Source organism: Zosterops lateralis (genome assembly GCF_965231275.1).
Source record: "Zosterops lateralis genome assembly, chromosome: 3".
In the NCBI taxonomy this organism is placed as follows: domain Eukaryota; kingdom Metazoa; phylum Chordata; class Aves; order Passeriformes; family Zosteropidae; genus Zosterops; species Zosterops lateralis.
The window spans coordinates 16,882,882-16,904,117 of record NC_139764.1 but is presented as its reverse complement, the minus strand read 5'-3'; the positions used below and the strand labels follow the sequence as shown (position 1 = coordinate 16,904,117).

Here is a 21,236-nt window from a genome sequence, read left to right as displayed (position 1 = left end):
TTAAAATCTGATAATTATATGTGTAATGACTCTTTAAGGTCACAGAAAATCTTGGAGTAGCTGACAGACTCTAAAAGCTCCAAATGTGATTGAGGATAATGAAGACCCCATGGCAGGGGATATTCAGGAGATGGCACTTAGGGCAGAAGCCTGTCAGAGGAAACCTGGGGGAATAGAGTGGCTGAAGGAACTGAAAAGAACACTAAATCACACTTTGGATGTATTAGTAATAATTAACCTGCTAAAAGGTCTAGTGAGAATCATGATCAGGGTACAAAGGGAACATTCAGAGGGCTGAGAAGCTGAAGAAATAAATATCATTCCCCGGCCAGAACCCTCTCCAGGACAGGGCAAAGGGAAGAAAACAAGCAGAGAGTTTGTCTGAAACTGAAGTACAGGGTGAGTTTTTGAGAAGAATCAGTGACTTGTAACAAGTGAGTTTTCAGTAAAAGGCTCAAACAAAATAGAAAAGGAAAATTGCTGAAATACTAAAAATAATGCATAACACTCTCACTATCACTCTGGCTTAATCTTTGTTGGTACTGAGGACTGGAGTGTGTCAAATATGCCACCAAACCTTATGAAAGGTTCCAGGAGAATCCAAGGATCTATAGGCCTGTAATCTGAAGAGGCAAGTTAATGGGAATTAAGATAAAGGAACTATTAATTAGTAGGTACTTAGATAAATACTTGAAGAGAGTCAGAATGGATTTTATAAAATTTAGTTCAGGCTTAGGGTCACAAATGGAGTTCTTGGAAAGTGTAGGTATATGTGTGGGTCAAGGAGATTCAGTAGGTGCCTTTTATGACACCTCTAAAGAAGTTTCAGTAAATTCACTCAACAAATAATTATTTCAAGGAACAGAATAGTTATGAATAGAGAAAATGCATATGTAATGCATATGTAATTAAAAGGCAGAAAAGAGAGTAAAACTAAGCCATGAACTCTCCCATGAGGGGCAGATCATCCAGTGATGTTCCACAGGAAACTTTGCTGGGACCTGCACAGCTCAACACTTTCATAAATGGTCTGGTAAGAGCATGAGTAATGTAGCAAGAAGGTTGATGATGGCACAACTTTACTCAGGACAGATATGAGAAAGGCAGTTTCAGAAGACTGGAAGGAAGACTTTATATTTACATTCTGGAAATTAAAATGGCAGGTAAAATTCAATGTAAGTAAACATGAGCTAGTGTATATGGGAAAAATCAGTCCTAGCATCATGTATGAAGAGTTGGGCTTGAGTTTGTCATTGCTGCTCAGCAAGACAATCAATCTTGAGATTATGATAGATTGTTGCATTGTGTGAGACTTAATGCTGGGCAGTCATCAAAACTGCAAAGCTCATTTCTGGAGTTCTTAGGAAGGGGACAGTGAACATCAAGATTCTTCTGTATTAATCACTGGCTTGACCACAACTTGAATACAACACGTCATTACAGTTCTTTTATGTTAAAGGGTTAGGAAACAGTTAGGGAAAGGGTTTCTTTTATTCTAGGAAAAGCCACAATTTTCCCAGAAAAGAACTGGGTAAGAGAAATAATCAAGGATGTAAAATGGCTGCCAAAATTAAAAAACCCCAAACAAATAAACAAACAAGAAAACAAGAAAAAAAAGACTGCTTAGGCTAAGACAGTAACTCTACTGGGAACAGAGTCAAACAAAAAAAAACTGTTTTCTTCTTCTGAGTGGTGATACCCCTATGGAACTTGCTGCCAGAAGTTACTGCAGATGCTGGTACTTTGGATGAAAAACTGGTCAAAACATTTGACAGAAAGATTTGTGGAAGGGTACTACCTAAAGAATTCATGGAAAGCTTGTGTGAGTCACCAGCTGAAAATAGTTGGTGTGGGAAAGCACCCAGGGGAAGCATACTCACCCTGCTCTTATTCTTCCTTGGACAGCTGCTTTTGATCAGAGCTGTAGAAAGAACACTGGGCTGGTGGGCCCTTGGAGCGAGCTAGTGGGGCTGCTCAGAGGGAATGCAGGCAGCTACGTGCCGTGCTAACCTGGGGAACAGAACGAGACCCGAGCTGCCTGGGGATGAGCCACCTCAGAGTGGCTGCAGCAGCAGCCCCAGCCCCGGCTGCACGGAGAGCTCATCCTCCCGCTGGCATCAATCAGCCTGGGCTGAGATTCTTGCTGTCATCACTGGGATGTTCCCAGCACTGAGCTAGCTTACATAAAATATTGCCATTCCACACTGCTATTTGCTGCGTGGGCATTCCCGCTGAGTGGCCATGGTCGTGCACCAATTATTTTGGTGTACTCTACAAATATAAAGATGCTAAATTCTCAAAGCAGGAAAAGTATTCCAGCTTGAACTCTCTCAGTTTGTTCCCATTTTCTACTTATTCATTTCATAGAGCTAATAATTTTTTCTGAGTGTCAGCTCTGGTACATTTACATTGGGGTCTGAAAATCATTAGGTTGGGGGTTTTTGTGGTTAACGGATCACTGTCAGCAATAGTAAATATTTGCAGCCAGAACTGATGCTGTATTAAGAATAGATTCCAGTGTATTCTCTTTTTAACTGTGATGGCTTTGAAGATCTAACAGCACTGAAAATTAGCAAATAACTATTTTTATCCCTGGAGTCAGCAGTTCTGACTCAGAGCGTCCATTAAGGAAATGAATTTTAAACAACAGGATTCTTAAAAAATACTGTCACTCATTGTCTTAACTACACTTAAAAAGGAATGGCATCTATTATAGAAATGAAAATATTCTATTGGTGTATTTACAAACTAATGAAGACTGTTAGAAAGTAATTATGTTAATGAATATTATTGCACGTTTAATCTCGGGGTGATTCTCAGGGTCTCCAGCTGGGGGCACTGGGCAAACATGGAAACCGGCAATGGCCAACGCGAGTGAGACTTGCACCTAGACCAGAACTGTGCTGGAGGGGACGAGGCAGGGAAACCAAAACCACCAAGGAAAATGGATGTGAGATACACACATCATCCTGGATTTGAGAATTCCCTAAGACAAACTAGATTTTATTTTCAAAAGTCTTTTGCTAGTAACAAACAATCGTACACTTTTATTTTCTTTAGTCATAAATCATCCCATTTCTTTAGCAAAATGATCCCTTTAATCAATAATTTCAAATGCTAATGGGCCCAGGTAGAAAAGTTATTGTAAATTTAAATTTGTTGCCATTCATTAAACATTTCCAGTCTTGTATAAATCATTGTCTCTACCCACCTTTAATATTACTATTTATTCATTTATATCAGGGAAAGAGCTAGAAAAGAAATAGGAGATGCTCTTTATTAAAGTACAGTGTAAAGCCTAGCATGCCCTGAAGTCTACATGGGTCTGGAAACAGAGATTTAGCATCTAGAACAAGACCTGAGGAGAAGTTATGGCATATAATTCTTCAAGGAATACCAACTATGCTATTAGGAATATGTCAGAGACCAACAGTGGTTTCATGCTTTCAACTCATATAATTAAAAAAAAAATATATATATATATAAAATACCAGTTCAGGAAATTGTAGCTCTAATCTTGTTGATAAGGTTTTCTAAACCAGGCCAGGCAGATAATTTTATATCTGCCAATTTAGTGTTGAACTGGGTATTTAAAAGCAAAGTTTGATAGCAGCTATAGGAGAATGCATGAAAGGGTGAATATACTTATGGGGACGTCACAACTGTAAATGGATGGACCAATAAGGAACATTTCCAAGCTCAGAGTAGCCTAGATCTTCTTTGCAGATGATATTTTTAACTGGATTTTGCAATAGAGCAGTGGATTTCCTGATCCCTGGAGCTCCTGGCCTTCTATCTGGCCTCTGTATTACAAGTTATGACTGCTTGCAATGGATTGAAGCCAAAAGTTTTTGTCCACATCACCGGCTGTCAAAACACAGGGACTTCTGTCTGGGTGTGTAGATACTCAGTTTTGGAAAAGCAGGAGGGAACATTTTGTTCGTCTTTCCTCATGTTTCTCCCCAGACACACCAATACACAGACACAGAGAAAAAAGCCAAAGCCTTAATTGTGTCTTACTTCCTCAGTATCTTCCATGTAATTATAGAAAGCAATAGAAATAGAACTGGAAACTAAGGCTTCAGGGTGGCAAAAGCATTAAACTCATTAGGGAATCAGAAACTTGAAATGACTATCAGCTGGTTGGTTGCAAGGTTAGGAAAAGTTTAGGAGTTCTATTTTCCAGTCCTTTAATCTAAGCCCTAGCCCACAAATAAGAAATTAGCCTGGAATTCACAATCAATCTTGCAATAATAGAACTTTGTTAATAACTTGACAAGCAGTGAACAGTACCAGTTTCACTTAAAAAAATTCTTATTGTTGCAAACCTGTAAAGAGTGTTTGCTTTTTAATATCTCAGTGTTGTTTTAAGAGAATGAAGTTGCTTTTGGACCTTGACACGTAGAATGAATTAAATGACACGTGAATAAATATATATTAATTCTTTTTTATTAAAGTATCAAAACAAACTTGAGAATAGAAAACAAACTGCTTTTTAATGCATTTTAAGGGTTCTCCTGAATAAGGTATACTTCGAGAAAACTCATGCAACATCCCATTCCCATGTAGCTGTTTAAACACTTTTCCTGGGCACACTCAAGTGACCCTGAGTACCATCATTTCCAGAGCAGCGTGCAGGAGCACGCACACACACACACATACAAAAGCAATACAGAGCAGCTATGGCTGCACATGTAAAGAAATAAAAATAGATTATCTTCTGACAATAGTAGTGGTACCATATTAACATTTGGCATGCGGAGTAAATAAGACCAAGCAACAAAAGCATGACGCCTGCGTCACCGGCGATATGGTTAAAAGCAACCATACAAATTCCCTAAGGGAGACACATGAATTCTGTCATTATAGTCTCTGTGGTAGCACTTTATAACCAATTATGAAAAAAACAGCCTTGTCTGCTGGTTTTTGAGAGGCAAAAAGCAAAGCCAAGGTGTACGATACCGGGGTGATGCCTTGGTTTTGTATTTCCACATTACAGAAGTCAAATGATGAACATTGTTTGACAAGTTTATTGTACACACTCCATGTGTATCTGTTGTCTGGTAAACAGCTGGCCCAATCACATATAGAACTTGCCCTTTAAGCCAGAGAGGTTGCCACAGAGGCTCCAGACTCTGCTTACAGGGCACGAAAAAAAAGTCTCACTGAAGTCAATGGAACCTCCTTCCAATATACAGAAAGATCATGGATTCTTAAGACAGAATTGGACCTAGAATGTCATCTTTGTAATACATTCACTTTTCAGATACACGAAGTACATACCTTTAACATGTGATATAGGACATTACAATATATCCAGATCTCAGGAAATGGTACTAAGTAGTTCTGTTGCAGAATATAACAATCATATGAGGACCAGGTACAATATGTGATGGACTCATGCGAGACTTGCTGGGTAAGAAGCTCATGGCTGAGGTATCTTCAAGTTTAGCCTTTAGAACAAACATACAATTTCAACACTGCAGAACTGGTGTAAAATATTATGCACTGTAAGCTTCACTTGTATTCTGCTTTGTTTAAATTGTGACATTGAACAGTCAGACAAGCACTGATGGAAAACAGAATTTTGGAAGGTACAATATCTGCATCCAATCATTTAAGACACTCAGTGCCTCATCTTCAAAAAAAATGAAGGATAAGTGATTTTAATAGTGGTGTCTCAAATACGACTGGTGAAGTTTAGGAATATATAATATTAAACACCAAGAGATAAAAGTAAAAAGACAGCGCAACACTTGTGTTTTCAGTTTTATCTTGCTCGCAGTATTTATTAGCTCTACTCATTATGATATTAGTGATAAATAAGGATAATATTTTCTTTTACAAAAAAAATTTGTAAGGGTATATTTTATAGAAATAAACAATCTGAGAATTTCACAGAAACATCAGAATTTCAACACTCATAGCTCCAACTGTTTTGTCCAGCAGCTCTTCTACCAGCCCAAAAACATCCAAGGTTAGTATTTAATAAAAAATTAAACAATTATTCACTACATCAAAACTCTTGCCTCCTTTAGATTCTAAGTAACACTTTTGATCAACTGTAGTTGCCACTCAAACGTAAAACAAAAGTAGCTACAATCATAATTTTTCCCTCTGAGTCACCTGGCAAAAGGAAGTAATCCTGACCAGGATGGAAAAAACTTTGCCAAGCTCTTATGCCTGTAAGAGCTATCTGCATGAGCAGACCCACTGAAATCCATGGAACCTTTTGTGACTGAGGGGTAATAGCATGAATTAAGGCTTGTAGGATTAGATCCTAGATGAATTTAAAAAATATTTATTTTTTCAAGGTTCAGGAGACTGGGATTCACTCCTGCAATTCTTTACTTGAGCGAAACCTCTATCAATACCCCTACACAGTTAGTTTCCACTTTCCAATTCAGTGGGTTCAATTCACCAAGTCAGTAAGTGATGGTACAAGCTGCTCTTCAGCAATTCAAGGAAAAATTGTAGTCCCCAAGGATTATTATCTGGGGTGATAGCTCATAAAATACAAGCTAGGCTACATCAATTGTTTTGGAAGAAACATTTCTTTGTCACACTTACTAGACCCTTCAAATTCAGTCACTGAGATGAGTCACAGAAAAAACCCACATGAGCATTGTGAATAAAATGACAAAGCTTAGTTGGAACTACGGGGGGTTTTTGTGTGTGTGTGTGTTAGGTTAGAATGCTACATTACACATCAGTACATTCTGCCAGAAACCATCCTCCTGGAAACTCAAAAATACTCAGTCTTCTTTCCCGACCAGCAACAAGGAAGAGTAGTGTCCATCCAGCACAGCTGTCTGTACCACGTGCATTGCTGGAGTCATAGTGTTCTAGCACAAACCTCGTGAGTGCAGATACTGGATACTAGCGGAGAGCTAAAACTTCAGAAGCTGTTGTCTGTAGCTCCTAGGAACAGCAAGTATGACAGGTGCAAACCCTACATTTGAGGCAGAAGGCTCTTCAATTTGATTGAGACCAGATCTTCCAAGGGCAAGAATCGTTGTCAAGCCAAAATGATTCTTTCCACTCATGAAAGCAATCTGCCCTTCCTAAAGGCTCTTGACTAATAGAATCCTACACATTATGTCAGACTCCCCCATGGATTCTGGTAGCTGTTAAAAACACTATAAATATTTCCATGTTTGCTGTATCACTTAACCTTGTAATGTGCCTTCTTTGATCTGTTGAATAAAAAGATTTCTTTCATCTTCAGGTGTCCTTCCGTTCTGTGCACGGACTATACACGTGGGCCTGTGCAGATTTAGCATGTATATCAAATGCTGCTTCTCGTTCTTCAGCTCCTCGATCTGGGCTTTCAGCTCTGCATTGATTGTTTCCAGCTTCTCTGACTCCTAGGACAAAGCACAGATACAACTTTTACACTGAGAAGTTCAAATTAGTAAGTCCCTGTTTTTTTCTTATAGTTGTAGTCTTTTATTGGTGGGAAAGCGTGTGGCTGGAAGGGAAATCACATGTACTGAGTGTGCTGTAATGATGGAACTGTGCATTCCCCAATCAGTAATGGCCTGAGGACCAGACTGGGAGTTACCTCCTTTGGCCTCTAGAGAACATAGTGGAAATTGAAAAGCAAAATTAAAACTTGTATTAATTTATGATGACAGATATCCAAAGCATTATTGCTATCTTCTGCAAAATTATTCTGAGCTTTTTTGGGTTAAAAACTGACCCAAAATTATCTATGCTGCTCCTTAACTCCCTAGAACATCAGGTCACATATCTATAAACTCATGCTAAGCCAGCAAAGTACAAATGTAGCTTTTTTCCCCCCTGCCTGTAGATATAGGAATATACAGGCCTGTATTCCTAGACACAGGTCTGGTGCTACTGAAATTCAGTTTTATATCACAGTACAGGAGGTGAAGATCTGGCTGGGCTTCTAGGACAGAGAATTCAAGCTTCCACACACCACTCTGTTCATAAAGAAGTCAGAAATTACTTGTAGGTGCTTGCAGGCTCTCCACAGTGGATATTTTATGAAAAATTATTTTTGTCTTCAGTGTATATATTCAAATTAAAATTATCCCCACAGACAAGATTGGTCACTGAAACAGCAATCTCTTTTCACTCCTACATGTTTTCACATTATGCTAGTTTCAACCAGATTTGGATTTAATATATGGCATGTTTATTTTTCATAACTAATGTTTTTAAAGGTTTACAGAGTTTTGGGTGACACCTTTCTGATTTCTTGCTATGACAGTAGGCTATGTTATCTGTTTGGATCCTGGCAGGATGACAAATTAAGAACAATTCTAGCTAGTCACTTACTTTTTGCAAACATTCTGTTTTTTCCTTCTTTTTGTTTCGGCACTTTGCTGCAGCAATTTTATTCCTTTCCCTTCTTCTCTTTTTTCTTTCATCCTCTTCAGGAGAAAACTGTCCCACAAAAAAAAAACAGATACACACAATCCATAAGATGTTATAAACACAAGACTGTATTTCGATAACTTCTGGATTTTTAAAATCCACATGGATAGTGCTGTCAGTGTCCACATTGTGAGTTACATAAAAATGTGATTCTGACCTTGCCATACAGTAGAAGGGTAAGAATTTCAATAAAAACCTGAATGGAGTGGGGTTGTATGTAATCTATATGATGGCTCATTTAAAATCAGTGGTACTCAAAAAACTTACTGAATGTCTCCCCAGGCTCCCACACCTCCACCTCTCCTCCATTTCCCAGGGAGGAAAAGGAGGAGCGGCACAGGGAGCAGAGTGGAGGATGTATCATGAGTGAGGCAGCGAGAAGTGAGTGAATTAAAGGCAGCACCAAAAAGGGAATACTAACACACTTCCTTCTGTTTTCTGTGGAGGCTCAGACCAAGGTGTAACTCTTTCTTTAACCAAAGCTATTTCTCCACTTTCAAAGAGTAATATTTTTCATGGATAGTATCATCTTTAAGCAAAACCACAGTGTGGACATAGCAGGTCCATGTCTTAACCCCCACAAGTTCTGCTGGACTATCCTCAGGGAAACAGAACTTCAGCAGTGACTTATTCCCAGTTCAGCCACCACCGGGGAGGGAAATCAGATCAGCACTTGCTCTAAACACTGTAAAATATTGTCTGTAGTCCATAATTGAAAATAAAATATCCAACTATGAGAAATACCAGAGGGTTTGCCCAAAGCACTCAACAGAGAGCCAAGCAGCTGGCTTAAAAGGAAACAACTATGGTACAGAGGGCTTTCTGTAGTTAATACAATTACTGGCCTTGTGGCAAAACTTTGTTAGAGAATTAATATTCACACCAAAATTCTGTTTAAAGAGCCCTACCTCTGTTTTCATCATGGATGTTTCCATTGGCCTTTCAGAAACAGTCACCGTGTCCAAAGTGGAAGACATCTTGTGGAACTGACGCTTGTTCTGAATGGCAAACCTGAGTTCCTCCTTCACCAGGGGGGTTAAATTTGTGAAATCATCAAACCCCAGTGACCCTGCAGGGGACAAAGTGGGAACAATTGCGGAGGCGCTGACTTCTAATGCAGATAGCTGGCCTGGGTGTTGAACCATCATTTTGCTGAAAGAAAAAAAGAGATAATATTGATAGTCTTTCAACAACTTTAGAAAGTTATATCTTTCAAATAATATCTTTCAGAGGTATATTTCATACTGTGAACAATATTGTAGTTCTTACACTGCTTCAGTCCCTGTTCCTAGTCTATCCCAATCTCTCAACAGAGACAAGCAGTTAAGAATTTGGACACTCAAAAAAACCTTCACCTTTATGTTAAGTCAAAGTTAGTATTTAAAAGTATGAATATGTATGAACACATGACAAAATTTCTAGATCTTTCTGAAGCTTAATATTTAAAAAATTGTGTGCAAGCATGTATACTGTTAAGTTTTAAACCGGTAGTGTGTGGCAAATGAGAATTGAGTGAATAGGACGAGAAAGAAAATAAGAACAAAAATCAGAAAGCAAATAAGTAGTATTATTATTTGAAGCATAGAAGGGGAGTAAAAGCATTTTCATCTTCAGAGCTGTATCACCAAAAATTCCAGCCTCAAGTGGACAGAGCGTACCTTGATCTCAGCTACACTTAACTCAATGAGTTCTACTAGAAGCTGAAACTTGCTAACCACAACAGGATCTGTCACAAAGTTATCACACTCAGTTTTACACACAGTTGTAGATTTGACTATAAACTCCTGAAAAATAGTTAACAATAAGAGCTAGAACAAAGGCAAAAGTCTCTACATGCTCTGTGGCTGCACAGCACAGCCTGAGTTGGAGGGATTGACTCAAGAAAAATGTGAAGCCGTTTGTTTCATTCCTTTGCTCTTGTAAAATTCGAAACTGTCCTTATGTGCCCTCTATGAGAGGCTTGAAATTCTTAAATATTTATGGCTGGATCTTCTGCTGCTATAAAACAGTGTGATTGAAGAGTCTTTAGAGGAATTATGCAAATGTAAACCCATGGAGAAACTTCATTTATAGTAGATTTCTGAAGAAAACAAACCTATCCAACAGTGCTCTCTACTTTTCTCTTTTTAGTAATTCTTATTTATTTTTTAATCCAATTTTGAAGGGAGAGAGCCCCTATGTGTTTTGTGAAAACTTTTGCCCACTGAGGGCAAAAGAGGCAAAACTCAGCAGTCACTCATCCAAACACAGTGGGCTAGTTGATGCACACATCCCTGCAGGTCACAGCCCATCTCTCACCCAGCAGAGGTGAGATAAGAGTCTGGAAGAAAACTGAGCACCTTTTGTGTGTGCTCCAATGGACAAAAGGTGCAAATCCACAGGAAAACAGATTGTAATACTTCCCTTGTTCATAAAGTGACTTGTGTTAAATTGGATTTTACTATGTGGGTTTTCCAGCTCTTTGGTGTGTAGACTTTTGTTGTTGTTTGGTTGTTTTGTTTTGTTTTGTTTTGTTTTTTTAATAGCTGCATGGATAATTACAGTATGTGTTATCTACTCTGCATTAGAACCACAATAATTACAGAAAAGTCAGTTGTAATTAACTTAGCACAGGTAAGAAAACAGTTGCCTCGGGGCAGCAGTGTGGGTAAGATAATAAATTGCCACATGGTCAACCCAGACCTGCACAGTTCCCTGTAGGTTACTTCTGGAACCCAGCAAGAAATGTTTGGGGTCATGTGCCTTGACAAGAAGATAGAATTTGCTCAGAGATATCTAAAAATACACTGTAAATCCACACTGGTGCAAATGAGAATAGAACCTGGTTGATCACTAAGTGAGGTAAACATAAAAATCAGAGGGGAGTGAATTGCCTGTCAAAATATCATGTCCAGCTGCAGTCTTCCTCACTTCTTTCTCACCACAGAAGAGCTGAACATTTCCCAGAGTCTCAGGGTGAAATCCTGACCCCAGTGAAATCAAAAGGACTTTTTCTGTTGACCTCAATGGGGCCAGGATTTCACCTGTAGTTATTCAAGATGGGGAAATGATTTGGAACAATTTGTTATTCAGAAAGACCTTGGGAAATTTATGTAATTCTCTTCAGAAAGCCCCTGCTCATGAGTCACATTTAAAGTACTGATACAGTTTAATCCTATAATCTCAGAAAGCTAGCAGTTACTCTTTTCCAGCAAGTCAGAAATGGCCCTATTAATTTCCAGCTGAAGTTCTCCCAGTATTATTTACCATTTACCAACCTTCAACCATTCAACTAATTTAAACAGGCTAATTCCAGATGACACTGAATCCCTCATTGCCAGCAGAAATTTCAGTTATTTTCACTGACTCAGTCTCCTTGAATGCTGGTGATGGCTTCATTCAACAAAGTTAATTCTGTACAATTCAATCCAACCTAGAGTCTTAAAGCAGTAAAACTGTTTTTCCAGCCTCCAAAATAATTAGTTGGGCTAATAATTTTCAAGCTCTGCTGGTTTATTCAATTATTTTTTAATTTAGGTGAACTTTTAATTAAGGTCGGTAGCACCAGAGGGAACCAAGAATGCACCTGAGAAATTGTGTTAATTGTGGAATTCTAGGAGCTAGTGCTAAGTGCACCACAAACACCAAAAAAACCCTACTATAATGGCTTCAGATCCTCTCACCCACCTGTCACTAGTGTGAAAAAGAGGAGTGGATGGGTGCCCAGAGAAGGAGAAAGTGTCCTTGACTGCAGGACCTTGCTGCTCCCCTCCCTGAACAGCTTGCTGCCCTCCCAAGTCATCCTGAAATGCACCTTGAATTGCTCCAACACTTATGGGGAGGGAAGGCCTACCAGGGAGCTGAGGCTTCTGTAAGGATTTCTGCTGTGAGCTGAGTCCCATTTTGCAGAGCTGTTTGCCACTGGTTTGCTTTCCTGGGGCTCTTTACTGGGGCTGCTGAGCAGTGACTGGTGGGGCAGCTTCCAGTCTGCCTCTGGGAGTGTCAGGAGCCACCACCACACAAATGACAGAAATAATCAGCCTTGTGTCAAAGCTCCTCAGTAAGCTCAACATGCTGCTCCCTTTTCATAAAAACAAGGCAGATGATTTGCAGTTTCTGAGCAACAAATCTGTTTTTAGAATTGTTTTACAAACAGGAAAATTAGATTCTACTACTTTAAAAAAAAATGCAACAAGCTGCCTTTCCTTGTCCCAGTTTTTGTCCAGATTGTCCCTGTGTCTATGCTATCTCATTTCCTCTGGGTTTGAGAAGGCTGGGGAAACTGCAGGAATAAGATAGAATAGGAATAGAGCGGGATCCCATCCTGGCCTTTCTGATAGAATCTCTGTTTACTCAGTGCACATGTTCTGCAGTGGCTGCCCCTGGAGGTGCTGAACACTTCCCAGCCCCGCGCTGTTACCGGCACAGCCCGTTCCCGGGCTCAGTTAATGCTTCATTACTTCAGCCTCACTTTTGGAATCCTCAACAGTTTTACTGCTCATGGGACCCTCCCAATTCAGGTACGTTCAAACAACTCTATTCATTCGTTCTCCCCCTGCTTTTGGTTTGTTGTTTTGCAGACGATTCTTTTAATCTACAATGAGCTTTTACCTCTCATCTGCCAAGATTTTAAAATCGGTACACGCTTCCTAGCTGTGCACTTCCATCACTCGAGGATATCCTTGTTTAATTTTAATATCGAAAGTGACTGCTTTCAGTTTTTTTCTTGCCTAACAGCAGATGGCTGACTGGGCTTCTTGGTTTTATTTCTTCACGCGAATTCCTTCTCCTCTGGTGCTGATGCAATAAACCCCGATAACCACCGAGGTTAATCTTAAACAGCATTAAGAGCAATTGCAGTTCACAACCTCGGTGCACGCTAGTTGACCTTAAGCTTTCTGACATCCCACATCCCTCCCCAACCATTTTCTGCCGCCTCCCAGCTCCTCAAGTGCTGCTACTGGGAGGAAAATCGATTTCCAACAGGAAAGAAGTTGGAAAGAAAGAAAGAAGTTGGAAAGAAAGAAGTTGGAAAGAAAGAAGTGTCACGCCCGATTTGTTTGGGCAACAATTTAGCAACAGATCTACTTCACGTCAAGACAGCGAGGCAGAAAGGAAAGTGAATATCCCTGGCTGTCACGGGAAGCTCCCCCTTGGTTTGTGGGAATATCAGGGATAACTGCACGGGCGGCAGTGCGGGTTTGCCATCGCCTGCTCTGTCCCGCCGCAGCTCCCCCGCTCCCGTCCCGGTCCCCGCGGTGTCCCCGGCCCGGGCGCGGCCGCTGGGGCATCCCGCGTTCCCGGTGCCGGTGCGGTGTCCCCGGCGCGGCCGCCACCGCGCGGTGCCGAGCGGCGCTGCGGGCCCGGGGCCGGCCGGGCTCCCCCCGGCGCTCACATCTGCCGCCAGCCGGGCAGGGGTTCCCCAGATGTGCGCTCCGGCACCCAGCCGGGCGGGCGAGGGGCTCCGGCGGAGCTCGGCGGGCCCGGGGGCTCTCCCTGCGCTCCCGGCCGGGGACGGCACCGCCTCGCCCGGCTTCTCCCGGGGAGCCAAAACTTTTGCCGGCGGCGCGGCGCGGGTCCCCCGGCGGGCATCCTTCCCTCCGCCCGCCCGGAGCTCAGCCCCTGGTCCCGCCGGCACGGGCAGCCCCGGCTCCCCCCTACCTTCGTCCCGCCGCCGGCGCTCTCCCGGCAGGAGGGAAGGGGCTCGGCAGCCCCGCCGTCCGCGCTGCTCCGCCGCCCGGCGCGGGAGAGCGGCTCCCCGGCTCCCTCGGCTCCCCGCGCCTCTGCCGCTCGCCCGGGTTGCATCACCCCCCTTTTATAGCCCAGCGGGCAGCGCTGGTATTTACTCTGGCGGCGAGTCCCTGGCTGATGTCATGCTATTAATAGCCTCTCCGAAAGAGAGGGAGGAGGGAAGCGGGCCCGCGGCGGTGATGCAAGGCTTCCCCGCCGGCACGGCACGGCACGGCACGGCACGGCTCGGCACCGAGCGGCACCGCCAGCCGGGCCAGCATCCATCCCCCGGCACCCCGACAGACCCCTTCTCCTGCCCTCTTCACCGCTCTCCCTTTCATTTATTTCTTTCTTATTTATTACGACTCTCGGAGTTTCTTTCTCCGGGCCGTTTTGCTTCTGACAATAAATCAAAGTCCCTCTCGCGGCCAAATAAAAAAAAAATAAAAAAAGAAAGAAAGAAAAAAAAAAAAAAAGTGGCAATTGTGTGTTTTTCGAAAGGATTGAAAAGTGTGATCTTTCTCTAGAGGAAAAAAAATAAATCCTTCATACCCCCCAGCCCGCCGCGGTCCCGCCATCCTCCCCCTTCCTCCCCCCGCTGTTTTAGATGACAGCTAAAAGTGCATTTCTCATAAAGGAGAAGGCTTCGTTTTTTACTCTGAGGAGGAAAGACCCGTTTAATTAAATTATAGAAAGCTAAAAATAACACTGTTTGGGGGTTTTGTTTGTTTTGTTAGGGTATTTTTTAAACTTTTCATAAAAAAACACAGAAGCATGCTATTTCCTTATGATCTCATGAAAAAACAGGGGGTTCCTAGAGCAGAGAGGGAAATACGGTTGTGGCTGTGGTAAAGGGGGTTTTGTCTAGTTCTTTTTTTTTTCTTTGGTTTGTGTAACAGACAGAAATTACCTTCTAACAGCCTTCAACGTGCTAAAAAATAAGATATTAAAAAGAATCCCAACAAAACACCAAAAAAAAGTTTACCCAGGGGAGGCACAGAAAGTTTACAAAGACAGATGCATGGGATTATCCAGTACAATAATATTTCATATATAACACATGCAAACATGCTATTAAGCCAGTCTTCAAGTCTCTGCATTTGGCATGGAAAGACCAGGACATTTCATGCTTGAAAATATTGTAACTAAACCAAAATAAAATGTATACCTTCATATACAAAATGTATATCCCAATCAAGTGCTCCAAATGGTTGATTAATTTTATAATGTTCAATACATCTGTTTTGATAATAGGTAATATGTCTCAAGTGGTATATTCTGGGATACTTTAATTACTTGGAGCATTTTGTCAAGGATACAGGTTTCTAAGAGTAGTTTGAAAGTCCCTCTGCATCTCCCTTCTGTGGTTTTCTGAATATATATATATATATATATATATATATATATATATATATAAAATTGGCCACACAGACAGTAGTAGCTTTTATAATGCCAAAACTTAGCTTTTATAATGTCCAAGTGCCGGTAACTTTGCAAAATGAACACTCTTATTTTGCATTTAGTTGCCTGCTCTTGAAAGAAAAACACTGATCTGGTGGGAAAGGAAGGAGTCTGGAGCAGTGACGTTGGCTTCCCTCCTGTGGAAGGTGCAGTCGCACCCAGTTCTCTGCAAACAAAGAAGTGCACTTTGTGAGGGCAGGAGAGATCTCCTCTGACCTACCTGGCAGCTCTCCATTCACAGCTCCTGTGAGCCACAAGCTTGTCTTTTTCACTCACCTATAGATAAATCATGCTGAGCTCTATCAAAACATACTTATTTGCTGCATTTTTATTAATCTAGGTAAATCAATGTCAAGTATAATGCCAGGCGAAAACCTTGCTCTTCAGAAGGGTCTAGAGCAAGCTTTTTAATTCACCTTGGTACAGACTAAGAAGTTCTTTTTACTTCAGAGGCACAATTTTATAATTCATGCTGTGCTCAAGGACAGCTGGCATCGTTTTTCTTAAGCCTAGAAGAAAAGAAAAAATTCCTCTCAAGCAGAAGCCAAACGTGGAATTTTTTTTTTTTCCCAAAAGATAGCTGGTTGGAAAATTTTAAGCACTGTGGAAATGTGTTAGCAACATCGGTTTTAGTGGCCAAGAACAGGTGCCTGCTGCAATTATGACAATTTAGCAACTGTCTTTATTTAGGTAGCTGTATCAGAAGTGGGAATGTATTCAGAGTATTTTCAGCTAAGCAGAGCAGTGTTGCAGAATAATGGAAAAAAACCAAAAAACCAGCTCCCTCCTTCCATGTGGGTAGAAGTACCTTGGAAATCCAAGTGTTGTTATCCAGTTGTGGTTGGTCACTGACATCTACATTTTTGCTACACAGTGCTGGTCCCATTATTGCCCAGGAGCTGGAACCAGCAATAAAATCTGACAGCAAAGCAGTTGTGTTCATTCTTGAACTTCTCCTGAAGGGAGCCAGCTCCTCCCTGCAAAGCAAACAGAGAAACTGTTCCTGTGCGTGTTTGAGATTAGGCCACTGAAACATGTCCTGGCTTGAAACTTTTCAGTGAAAAAAGAAAATGAAACCACAATGAAAAATAAACCCAGCTCCACTGTGTCATACAGGTTTTATTCAGATCCCTTTTGAAACCAAAGCTAAGTTAATCTCAGTAACAACATTGGATCACACCTCAGTTTAAAAAAAATAAAAATAATAAAAAAAACTAAGACTATGAGGAAGTTAAAATAACACCCAGTACAGCCACCAGATGTTCTGATGTTCTTGCCAGTTTAATTTTCCATCTCACAAAGTGTCTTTCATTTGCCTCCCCCTGAACATTTTCCAATTAATTTCTCTCTTTTGTCACAAACTGCAGGGGACAGTTCCCCTGAAACAGCATTTTGTTGACAGAGGTAACATCCATGTTCTTAACTTCTGTTTCCCTTAAGCCAGGTACAGCAGCTCATCGCTCAGATTGATGTGTACTGGGTTATTTTCCCTCTGCAGAGAAAGGAGGGTGAATACCACTCCACAGTGTGGTCCTTGCAGCCCTTCAGGAGTCTCCAGTGTGGAAAAAAGAATTCTTTCCTTTACCTCTTTCTGACCAATTCCTGCCTCTAACATCCCTTGACACTACTTCACACACTATGGATATTTGATTAAAATTAAAATATGTCTGTCTCATTACCAAAAAGAGCTACAGACACCATCATACAGAGGAACAGACTCCCAATCTCACAGCAGAAACTTTCTCCTGTCCCAACATTTATGCCACTGCAGGACATCAGTCAGAGCAATGCAATTAAAATCTCCACATCCCATCCAGATCCTATGTTGGTTTCTGGTCAAACAGTTCCATTAAACCTGTTCAGTCTGATGACAATATAATGAGATGTAAATAAATCAAATGTGTAGTGATAACGTGAGTAAAACCTGCCTCTCTGTGTGTTTTGTGGTTTGAATTGTTTTAAATTTTGAAATTACAGTAACCCTCACAAGACATATCTTTCCCTGCACAGCACACATAAAGAGAAATAGGTTTCCATAATTCAGAGCTATCATGTGGTAAAATCTGCACAGAATCAGGCTTTCCTGACTCTGCCTGAAATATTCTCTACTTCTGTGATAGGAAGTAACCTTCATCATAATTTTTGCTATGTGGTACATTCAGGTCTGAATCTATGTGGCAAGACTCCCCTCTTCACCAAATCATGCACTAATTTTGAGATAATTTTCCCATCTGAGTGGAGTAACACCAGGGTTGAAACTCGGGACTAGTATGGAAAAACATGCTAGTTTTTCCAGCATGTAGGTTTGCTTGAACTGTGGGAGCAATCAGTAGCAGAAGTAGCGTCAGCCATCTCCACCCAGCCCAGAGTTTTTCAGCAGCTGTCTGGGGACACTTTGGGCATCTCTGGGGTACTTCCAAGGGTTCCTCCAAAAAGTATAAAATAAAGAATAAAAAACCTCCAAACTTACAGCAGCAAGGACAAAATTCACTCTGGAAGGATTGGATCTCTATGGACCTAAAAGGTCCAAAAATGGGAGTTAAAAACCACAGGGTTAGAGAACTGACTCTCACTGAGACTGTATGGCAAACCCTGCTACTCTCTTACATTTAATACCTCTCAAGCAGATGAGCAGATGAATATATGTTTTGTGGAGGGAAATAGGTGCTCTGTCTTAACTGCTTTTATTCTTTAACACTGAAGATAAAATTATTTTGCTCTTTGTTTTTCTCTCCTCAGCTAATCTTTCTTTCCTTACTGCCTTCTCCCATCACAGTTCCTTTAAATCCATTCTCTTCATTTAGCCTCTCCTTTAAAAATCACATTCCCTACTCTCTTTTGCTTTATTTCTGTAAGTCACCTTTCCCATTTCTTTTAAACAGCAGCTTCTCATTTTCTTTTGCCACTTCCCTGTTTCTACTCTTCTCACTTCTCTTTTCCCTCCCTGTATCCCTGGATTTCATCATCCCCCTTTTTTCTGTTCCTTTCTTCCCAGAATTTTTTCTCCCATTGTTCCTTCTGGTTTTGCCTGGAAGCTTCCTAAATTTAAATGTGCGATTTTCAATTTCTCTTTTGCTTTCTGTCATTTTCCTTTTTGCTTCTCCCTTAATGAGATGGAGGCACTGATAACAAAATTATCACTGGGTGCAACATGTACATTTCACGACCAGATTGTGGTGCACAACGTTACCATGAATTTTATTAAATTAATGTTCCAGAAGATTGTCAGTCATTGTTATGGGGAGTGTTTCAGAAGTGTGGGGTGGAGGTGCAAGTTATACAAACATCTCTTCTCTCTAGCTCAGAGACATCCCTGACACTGGCCCAGTAAAGTATATCTTTAGTTCCCTTTTGCTGAAGATTTGCTGAAGATTTTTTTAATCAGATGCACTCTGTGCACCAGCCTAGAAGCTGGCCAAGCACAATAACCTGCAATTAAAATTTGTTGGCTCTTTGGATACATCCAGGCAATGAACAGATGGTAGAAAAGTAGATCCCACTAGATCCCATATGGAAGAATCACACCTTAAACCAGACTGAACATAGCAGACTCACTGGTTTCACTGAAAGTGCAAAATGATAGGTCAGGTATTTTAACTGCCCTCAGGCAAAGTGTAAATTACATCTTCTCAAAGTGCCTTTATAGTCCCATCCATTTCATGGCAAGAAAACTACTTGTTCACAGATCCTGCCTTTCATCTCCCTCTCCACATCCTTTCCACCTTGTAAAAACATCCCAGATTTTGTTTGAGATCAGTTACAGACTCATTCTGAACTTCATCGATGTCTTTACACGTAAAAAATGATCACTAATGAAAGTCCTAAGACCTGATCCAAATGTTATTTACGTCAATGGAAAGATTCCCATTGGCTTCAATGAGAGATAAATTTAGCCCCCAGGCACTATGAAAAACCAGCATTTAGTCACACTTGGTTCTCAGCATACAAAACTCTCTTCTTGAAATAACTTGGAAGAAAGGCTAGGAATTACTTGCTGAAGGTGTGTGCTTCCCTTTGGGTGGAGTAATGTAATTATGGTTTGTGTCCTTTTTGTATTCCAGGTGAACACCAAGGATGAGAGGAAGCAAAAGAGAGAATACATCTATTTTTACTGTGCTAAGTTACAAGCATTTTGGACACATTATGGAATTAACCATGCTGCTACACACAAATGTAAACACACACACACATACCCCCTATAAAAACCAGCTCTTCTTATTGATTGTCCTTGGAACTGTGCACATATATAACGAACACTCTGGAATTTAATATCAGTTATGATACCTTAAACAGCTCTTCTCATCTGTCTGGTAAATATGCAAATTACAATTTGTCATAATAATTACAAATGCACATTTCAAATTATTAAACATTGATTCCTCCATAAATACCATTTCAAATAAAAGTGCTGCATGGCACAGATTGCAACCTACAGAATATTAAAACAAGGCTGCCACTGCAGCTTTCACTGTGCTTATCATTTGTCCTCTCACCTACTTCACATGTGCCTTGCCATGAAAGGACCACATGAATGATCATAACTTTCATTCAGCCTCTTATCTTCCTTGGTTGTTTTTTTTTTTTTGGCTTTGGCTGTACAGTAACTTGCCCAGATAATGAGAACAAAGTGTAAATAAAATCAAACCGATAGAGCTGCAGACAGCTTTAAAATGACACTGCCTTGATTGCAATCACAAAAGCATTCTCTGAACCCAAACCCTCATTGCTCTGTGGGCACAGGAGGCTGCTGCTAAGGCAACCTCAGCAACAGAGGAAGCTGCAGGGTGACACTACACCCACCTGGGCTTCCCAAGTGATGCCAATCTGGCAGGGAACGTTATCCATGATGGGGTAGGGTCCATCTTCTCTGCAGTGACTCTTAGAAGCAGGATGGCTACAGAGAGAGAAAAGCAGACTGCAGGATGCCCCTTGTCCAGGACATGTCCTCACCACAGGGCTGAAAAGTCAGGCACCATCTGGTTTACTCTCTAATCGGCTCGAAACTTCAGGTTAGGACAGCTTGAGTCAGAGACATCAGAGTAAGGCTCCCCAAACAGCACAGTTGATCAGTGTGTGGTTGCATCATTTTTCCTCAAGAAAGAGAAGGCACAAGTTTCACCCCACTCAGCCAGATGTGAGAACCTAACTCAAGTTTTTCTCTCCAGACAAAATGTTATTGCCAATGGGGTTTTATTAAAATGCCAAGCTCAAGTTTAGAAGGGAAGTTTGGGGCCATGAATGTCCTGATTCACAGCAATGCTCAACTCCACATTGCAGGTTATGTGGTTAAGTAGAAGAGATGGGAATTTATTTTCACTATGCACTGCCTCCTTCTGTGGAGCTGGGCTTAGTCCTACACTGGAAATAACATGAGGATAGCTGGGAAATGAGAGAGGTCCTTATTCACCATCTTTGTGAAGGTAACCCATGATCTTCCTTTTGTTCTGTTTCCCAGTCTGCTGAAATGGACATTATTTTATGCTTTAGGTAGCTGAGATTCCCAAATGGAAATAATGGATAAGGCTGCTGTATTTTATTTTCATGTTTAATTTTAATTAGCACTCTTATGGGCCTTTTTTTGCTTTCTTGATGCATTATTATCTATTCTTACTACTGAACGTGTGTGTGGCAGTAGTATTTAGCAGCCCCAGTAAAGATTCTTG

General features: G+C 41.1%; 1 protein-coding gene and 1 long non-coding RNA gene across 5 annotated transcripts; one reads left to right on the top strand and one right to left on the bottom strand.

Annotated features, from left to right (window-relative positions):
• The first annotated feature begins 279 nt into the window (after window positions 1–279).
• LOC310907325 lies at window positions 280–20,337 on the top strand. Of its 4 annotated transcripts, none has more exons than XR_014589600.1 (4): window positions 280–399; window positions 7,229–7,414; window positions 12,756–12,902; window positions 19,635–20,337. It is a non-coding gene; the product is annotated as an uncharacterized lncRNA (long non-coding RNA). The 4 variants fall into 4 exon arrangements; XR_014589601.1 differs by lacking the exon at window positions 19,635–20,337 and adding an exon at window positions 13,369–13,582; XR_014589602.1 differs by lacking the exon at window positions 19,635–20,337 and adding an exon at window positions 13,326–13,582.
• Window positions 4,456–14,148, bottom strand: ATF3 (activating transcription factor 3). The gene is made up of 4 exons (XM_083857461.1): window positions 14,044–14,148; window positions 9,312–9,555; window positions 8,305–8,412; window positions 4,456–7,367 (listed from the first exon to the last, which is right to left on the bottom strand). Exons 2-4 carry the CDS (start codon window positions 9,549–9,551, stop codon window positions 7,170–7,172), a joined length of 546 nt encoding a protein of 181 aa, XP_083713587.1. The 5' UTR covers window positions 9,552–9,555; window positions 14,044–14,148; the 3' UTR covers window positions 4,456–7,169.
• Window positions 20,338–21,236: the final 899 nt, after the last annotated feature.